Source organism: Lepisosteus oculatus, chromosome 13, assembly GCF_040954835.1.
Source record: "Lepisosteus oculatus isolate fLepOcu1 chromosome 13, fLepOcu1.hap2, whole genome shotgun sequence".
NCBI lineage: Eukaryota > Metazoa > Chordata > Actinopteri > Semionotiformes > Lepisosteidae > Lepisosteus > Lepisosteus oculatus.
Window position 1 is genome coordinate 19359545 of NC_090708.1, and position 8180 is coordinate 19367724.

Below are 8180 nucleotides of genomic sequence, written 5' to 3' on the forward strand. Positions count from 1 at the left end.
TTGTGTTGTTTGGTCATTTGTTCTAAAAATGCAATAAGCATTAGAAAGTAACATTATGTTCTACAAGTCCAAAACAAGCTAAACGACTCCATGCAAACATTACTGCATTAACTGAATTTGAATACCTAGTTCTTATTAACGGTATGGGATGTCGAAGAATAAGTATAATGCCACTGGAGAAAAAAAAGTTATAAATTAATCAAATATTCCTGTAAAGTTTATTTAGATTTTTTGGGGACCAAGTATTAGACATTTAACACAGCGCTCAAGTTAATACTCGAAGATGCTTACAGCACTGACTTTGTGCTCACGAGACACTTCAGTTCATTGTGTGTGCAAAAGAATCGGAGGGAACGTTTGAGAGACCTCCAAATACAACCATTAGAAAAGATGGTCTGCCTGGGTGCTGAAACCTGGACAGGTAGTGTGTCCAGTGGGCTCTCACCATCTAGATTGTTGGCGGTGTTGAGAGTATGCAGCATCTGCTCGCACCACTGGGTGAAGCTGTCTTGACTCTTGGTCACCCCCTGGAAGAGCTTCAGCAGCTTCTCCTCCTCGTCCACCTTCTTGCTGGCCCGCCCACTCCCTCCGAACGAGTTACTGTATGGGCAAAGGAGGAGGGGCATCAGCTGTGATCAGGACCCACACAAATCCAAGACTTCAAGGACCCAGTACTGAGAACGCAAATGCCATGAGCTAGTGACTTTGCACTACAGCCATAGCGCACCATACATACAGTATTCTAAAGGCTTGTTATTGAAGTCAAATTCTAGCAGACCACTTAGTGGGTGAAGTGGATTTTTTGGGCACTGTATCATCCTTTCCAAGACATAAGAAATTCCTCCTCACTAAAGATAAACGGTGATCTTCAACTAACCCAATTATTCTACAATAAATGAGACCCAATCCAGTAAAAACATTCAAGATTGTACTCTTAACTGTACCGTTTATCAGCAGTTTTCACAGAACTCATCTGAATTCACAGCCCAGCTTCACTTTCAAACGCAAGCAAAAAGCAGGGCTCCCTGGAAAGAATCAAAGCCCTCCGTCTTAAGATCAGGGCACGAGCTGAGACGTCTCACCTCAGGTTGGCATTGCTCTTGTTGTTCTTGGCTGTGGTGTTGCGTGCCGGGGTCGGTGTCTCCTTCACAGCCTCGTCCCAGAAGCCCATGTTGGAGTTCTTGTTGTCAGAGCTGCCCCAGATGCTGCTCATGTCAGACGTCCACTGGGAGGCGCTATTGCTGATGGAGCCCCACACCGAGTTACTGAGGCTGCTCTGCATATTGGAATGCTGCAGCATCAGGGAAAGGGCCAGGAAAACAAAAAGGGAAAAAATGAAACATTCATCAGCTGGAAAAGCAGACGAATCACGGAGCTAAGCAGAGTGCCAGTCATGTTTAGGGAACAGGGTGGGGAAGACGCCATTCCCCACTGCTGCCCAGAATCTTAATCTGTGTCAATGCTACAGATTTACTAAATTGTATTAATGAAGACACTAATGCCAGGACTTACTATGCCTGAATTATTTACATGTTTCTTTAAGAACTGGGCACAGAAGTCTCATCTGCTAAGTAAACGAAACTTTCATCAAAACCAGAGCAAGTCAGATGTGTCTGACCTGTGGGGTAACCTTGGCTCCAGTGGAAGAATGCAGGTTACACAGCTGACCCTCCAACTAAGGACAAGGTTTGAAAAAGAAAAATAGTAAAATTACAGAAAAACCAAACAACTGCTCCTGTGTTCATTAAGGCAATTATTTTTCCATCCCCCCTTGCTTTTAGTACCAGGAATCCCGCTGTTTAGTCAGCAGGTAGAGGAACTGGTTCCAAGCCCCTCTTCAGCACTAATTGGAAAGAATGAGGTTTAGAAAGAGAGGCCAGAGACAACCTGAATTCCTAAAAAAAAAAAACGAAGTATAACTCCACAAACAGCCATCTCAGACAGGAATACCCTCCATAGAAGCACTTTGTGCATTAGCGAGTTAAGAGACTGAATTCAAGGCAATATTTGGCCTTGGATTGCAGCATCTGACAAATGATTAAATAATAAATTGAATATGCCAATTAATTATTTCAAAATACAGCTAGGATAGTTTTTTATGGGATAGACAAGTTTTTGGGATGCTTATAAAACATTATTTTCTTGTATCTGAGATACTATTTCATGTAGTTTTACCATTGTGAGGCCAAAAAACATTTTCTGGGTTAATCTGGTGTTCTTGGAAATCAAATTTATTAAGATAGCACAGTCAGAGAAGAACAACACAACTGCAGTAAAACGTATGTGTGGATTGTCAGGTGCAACAAGGAAGCTAGTCTGTAGAGAAAAAATAAAAACTCCAAATAAAGGAGCAAAGTGAACTCACTGCTCTGTTCTGGGCTTTGCTCTGCTGGGACACCTGCTGGTGCTGCTGTTGCTGCTTCTGCATCTGCCTGGCCTCCTCCTGTTGGATCTCTAGCAGGGACTTTGTGGCTGCTGGCTGCTTAGGTACATTACCCCAGCCAGAGAGCTTTGCCTGCTGTTGCTGCTGTTGCTGCTGCTGTAGGACCTTCATTAGCTCCTGTTGCTGACGTCTCTGCTGTGGAATATCAGTGCCAAGTGAAGATGACCAGTGAACTAATACATGAATATAATCACACTTGCATGCAGCTCAGAATCACACACAAAGGCTCTAATCATTATCATTTCAGCTGTGTGGAGTCACTCAATCTTCACCTACAAGCATCATCACAAAGTTACCCTCAAACCTACAGCACACATTTTATGTATAGAAATCAAACTTCACTTCTAAAAGATATTAGTAATCTAGTAGAAAACTAATATTCCCCAAACGGTACCAATCATCAGTGGCTTATTTGGAAGATTAGAGCCCATGAAAGAAAGTTAAATCTGTTATATTTCAAGAAAAGCCCCAGAAATTAATTTTACCTCTTCTCGGGACTGACGTTCCCTTTCTTCTTCCAGTTTCTGGATCTCAGCCAGTGACAGGGTGTTCTGGGTTTGGGACAATACAGAAGACGACTGCTGGCCCCACTTAGAGGATGAAGGGAGCTGATAGAGACGAAAAGAAGTGTGTAATAAAAGTATGAAAAATAACCCATTTCCAGTTTTGCATTTCATTTAATTAATAATAATATAGCGCTTTTCTGGACACTTCACTCAAGGCGCTTTAAAGGTAATGGGGCCTCCCCTCCACCACGATGCGACGGCAGCCATATTGAGCCAGAACGCTCACCACAAATCAGCTATCAGTGGGGAGGAGAGCAGATTAATGAAGCCAATTCATAAATTGGGATTATAAGGAGGCCATGATTGGTAAAGGCCAATGAGAAATTTGGCCAGGACGCCAGGGTTACACCCCTACTCTTTTTGAGAAACACCCTGGGATTCTTAATGACCACAGAGAGTCAGGACTTTGGTTTTACGTCTCATCCGAAGGACGGCACCCGTTCACAGTATAGTGTCCCCGTCACTATACTGGGGCAGTAGGACCCACATGGACCGCAGGGTGAGTGCCCCCTCTGGTAACCCACTAACACTTTTTCCAGCAGCAACCTTTCCCAGGTTTTTCCCAGGAGGTCTCCCATCCAGGTACTGACCAGGCTCACACCTGCTTAGCTTCAGTGGGTTGCCAGTTGTGAGTTGCAGAGCGATATGGCTGCTGGTTAATTTAATACGACAATATTGTCTTTGTCGGCACCAAAGAACCTACTCGCTTAAAACCTACCAAGTCATAAAGTAAGGAATGTACTTGAAACGTTTAAAAAGCACAAATAGGAAAAAAAAGTCTTTACTCAAGTGCTTTTCAATTTATTGCACAATCATTATATTTATAATTTCTGATCATGATCGATATCACAAAAAAAGAAACAGTACTTACAGAAAATATAGTTTGAGAACATCTGATTAAAAATTACTATGTAAACTTTCTCCATGAATCAATACAAACACAAAGCAGAAAACTTAATGGGTATGGAGTGCACAGATTTTTTTTGTTTAACCCATTAATTGTGAAATTTAAATACCAAGAATATGTACAATCCCATAAGCAATTGCTTTTCGTTGCAGAAATCAACTTCCAATTTTGTTAAAACTACAACCAAAATTGGATTTGTCAATTGAGTTTTTCATGATTTCGCTGACGGCTGCCTACTATGCAAAAACACCTGTGAAAAAAATGAGGAAGTGTAGGAAAACTCCAACCCATGTCCCTTCGTCATTTATCTTTTTTGACGTGTCCCAGACTGTGCAACTCAGAAGTCGCAGGTATCACTGTGTCATGAAGGACTGAGAACAAGGGGTGTTAAACTCCTAGGTGTCGCTCAACCAATTATGCGCTTCCCAGACTAATCCCTGGATCACAGTCTTAATGCAGGCATGTGCCTTTACTGATAAACCCACTCAGGAGCCCCCAGGAGATCAAGATTTTAAGAACGAGCTTCGTTTCACAGGCAGATTTAAAGTTTTGGGGGTATTACCCTCATGGGTAAACCCTTCAAATAACCACGAAATAACAGCCATCCAGGTGTTCAGAAGCAAGGCAGGTAAGCTGTGTACCTTCATCTGTGCCAGCTGCTGCTGTTGCTGTTGCTGCTGCAGCCTCCGCAAAGCCTCTTGCTGCTGTTGCCTCTGTCGCTGGAGCTCCTTCTGCTTCTGTGTTTCGGCCTCCTTCTGCCGCTGCAGCTCGGCCTCCCTCTGCCTCTGCAGCTCGGCCTCCCTCTGCCTCTGCAGCTCGGCCTCCCTCTGCCGCTGCAGCTCCAGTTCTTTGCGTTTTCTCTCCTGCTCTTCTTGCCGCTGCCTGGCTGCCTCCTCCTCCTGCCTCTTCTGCTCCTCCATCCTCTGCAAAGCTTCCAGCTCTTCCCTCTGCCAGCGGGCTGCCTCTTCCTCCTTCTTCCTCTGTTCCTCCTCCTGTCACAATGACATAAATCCAACAGGCACACTGAAGTGGGTCCCCCCAACATACTCGAAGTTTGCTACACACCCAGTATCAAACAGGGCTCCCTTTTCCATTGTTTCCCAGTTTCCATCCTCAACAGCCCGCGACATAATTCTTCAGAACTGAACATCTTCCTAACAAACAAGTCAGAGTGTTTATTAGTCCTACTTCGAACCGCACTGATTCAGAGTACATCATCCTGAGAAAGTGATCACATTTTCCTGAGGTCAGTGCCACAAAGTTAAGCTGGGACGGAAGGTTCTGGTCATGGCATTGAAAATTGTTGAGTCTTCTATGCTACTTGGTCACAATGATATTATTGAGGTTACTTTGCAGCTTTATGGTTTTGACACATCGAGCAAATTCACATTCACATGATTTAAAACCTTATTTTCTCAGATGAAAGAAAAGACTGGCAGACCAGGGCTCTGTGCTGTTCCTGCTTTTGAGAAAAGATGCACCAAAGAAGTCTGACAAAGCAAGCTATTCCAGGCCATACAATGGTGTGGTTCATAGTTTATATCTTTGGCAGCATTACTGATTCAAACACTGGGCCAATGCCATAGCCTAAGGCCTACTCAAAAAGCCACAGATCCTACTATCATAGCAATGTGGGTTTTTACTTTTATTGAATACACACATTCATTCCATTTTTGCAAAAAAGAGTAGCATCAATTCACATACAAATATAATGTTGACTCAGGAAACACTTTTAAATGTGAAAAACATTTTTAAATGGCTTTTTGAAATAATATTGTATATTCCACCTTTCTCCCCAAACACTTGCTACAGTAAACTCCATTAGTATTTATACTGGAGTTCTCACAAATTTCACCACTCATCGTTTTCTTGGAAAGTGCCACTTGATTGCACAGTCACGAAGAACCTTGCCTTCACACTGTCAGCCTAACCGATGATGCTTGTGGATAATCTCATTGATTTCATACTTGCAGCACAAGTTAATAATAATTTTAATTATACTTATATAGCACTTTTCTGGACACTCCACTAAAAGCGCTTTAAAGGTAATGGGAACTCCTCTCCACCACCATCAATGTGAAGCAACCACCTGGATGATGTGACAGCACCCATAGTGTACCAGTACACTCACCACACATCAGCTATAAGTAGGGGGGAGAACAGAGTGATGCCAATTCATAGATGGGGATTATTAGGAGGCCATGATTGGTAAGGGCCAATGGGAAATTTGGTCAGAACGCCGGGGTAACACCCCTACTCTTTTTTGAGAAACACCCTGGGATTTTTATTGACCACAGGTTTTACATCTCATCTGAAGGACAGCTCCTTTTTTCAATATCCCTGGTCCCCATCACTATACTGCACTATACTGGGGCATTAGGACGCACACAGACTCCAGGGTGAGTGCTCCCTACTGGTCTCACGAACACCCCTTCCAGCAGCAACCCTAGTTTCCCAGGTGGTCTCCTATCCAGGTACTGACCAGGCTCACGCCTGCTTAGCTTCAGTGGGTTGCCAGTTGTGAGATGCAGGGTGATAAAGCTGCTGTCATTATCTTTAAAGTTTAAGTTCCCTTTTCAATATTTTAGCATTTTTCCTCAAAGTTATTTTATTGCTATGTCTACCAGCTCAATAAGTGTGGAAAAGTGAGATTCTGGGAGGTAGGTAAGGTAAGATGTTTGGCATTTAGCATTTTAAAACCTAGGCTGTGAAAATGTAAGATAAAATCCCTAAAAGCACTTGAGTATATGGTATTGTGTGGTTGCCAGGAGAAGCAAGACACTACTTTTCATTAGCTTGCCTGGCCTAAACAATCCCCAGATCTCAATCCTACTGAGAAGTATCACACACCATTACCCTCATCACAATCTCTGTTGAAGGGAATCCTGCAGGAAGAAACAGGTGGAGCTGGACAAGCTGTGCATATCTCATAACCTTGTGATTACGGCTGCACACAGAGGCCACAGAGAATGGCCATTGAGGTCACGACTGGGTGTAAGGTGAGGCAGGGCGCTGGAGTGGTCACCCACCTGCTTGCGGAGCAGCTCTTCCCTTTGTCGTCTTTCCTCCTCCTCTCTCCTTCTCTCTTCCAGTCTCCGCAGCGCCTCCTCCTGCTGCTGCCTCTCCTCCTCCTCTCTCTGCCTGCGCAGAGCTGCCTCCTGCTCCCTCTGCCTGCGCAGAGCTTCTTCCTGCAAGTACAGCGACACGTGGGCATTTTTATTTGAACTAATCAATAAATACAGTCCTGTTAGATAAAAGCAGATTAAATCCAGAAGCAGCAACTCAAACATGATCATCTTGGTTTGCATGAAAAACCTGTGCATTAATTTTTTAATTTTTAGAAGAGTTAGAATCGGTGAGGTGATTAACACTCAAAAGGAAATAACAGTTGCAAGAGCTGGTATTGATTTGCGTCGAGAACAAACTACCAACTACACTGTTGAAGGTGATCCCGAGTAATCCTTAGAGAAATGGCTTTCGAATGAGCAAGATGTCTTGAACTGTTTGTGACCTTTCTCATGCTCGTAGGATAAATCAGCAGTCTATAGGATGACATGAAAGAAGTGCATTCATCTGGCCAGGAGAGAATGCTGGTTTTCATATGAAAATGTTTACATGTTTTATTTCGAAGCCTAAATCACATGAAAAACATTCAAATTTAAAATGGACAATTAAGACATGAAAACATTTTCTCCTAAACCTCACATGAATAATATAATGGTTGTGTAGTTCTAAATAAAGTTCACTGGTTAACTGGTGCTCAAGCATGTCCCAAGTGTTATTTTGTTGTTATAAACAAACCTCTAGGTAAGTTTGGCAGTAACTATATTATGCCATATTTAAAACTGGTCCACAATTTATGTAAATCCAATTCATAGATTACCTTTCAACTATGTCAAACTCTTTAGCCTGGGCTAAACAGAGTCCTGAACTTCACATCTTTCTTTCTGTCCTTTGTGTTTTCAAAAATATTTATTCAGTTACTTTTATTCATAGTTAACCATTACACTCAAAGCATTTGAAGGAATAAGATCTGGGAGGTGGCGAGTGTAAATGTTGAATATAAAATAACTATTGCGTAAGAATGAAGTATTATGAATTTCCACCGAATTTGCGGATTCCTGAGATTTAACATGTCTCACTCCAATAATTAACCCAAGAACACAGAGGTCTGCGAAGAAAGGGGACCAAAGTCTAAAAGACTAAGACCGACCAATCATAAAGTTTGTTGACGAAGATAAAGTGTTTCAATGGTTTAAAAACA

The 8180-nt window shown here is 42.7% G+C and overlaps 1 protein-coding gene across 8 annotated transcripts in view; it reads right to left on the minus strand.

Moving 5' to 3' along the window:
- The window catches only part of gigyf2 (GRB10 interacting GYF protein 2), a 60862-nt gene that overhangs the window by 4248 nt on the left and 48434 nt on the right, over positions 1-8180 (minus strand). For 6 of the 8 annotated variants that reach the window (XM_069197674.1, XM_069197676.1, XM_069197675.1 and 3 more), the window contains 7 exons: positions 6946-7104; positions 4558-4908; positions 2929-3051; positions 2366-2578; positions 1619-1675; positions 1083-1291; positions 446-600 (listed from right to left, as the gene is read on the minus strand). In XM_069197674.1, coding sequence (XP_069053775.1) covers positions 446-600; positions 1083-1291; positions 1619-1675; positions 2366-2578; positions 2929-3051; positions 4558-4908; positions 6946-7104 — 1267 coding nt within the window. The remainder of the gene's footprint in view (positions 1-445; positions 601-1082; positions 1292-1618; positions 1676-2365; positions 2579-2928; positions 3052-4557; positions 4909-6945; positions 7105-8180) is intronic. The other 2 variants (XM_015361646.2, XM_015361637.2) reach the window with 1 other exon arrangement.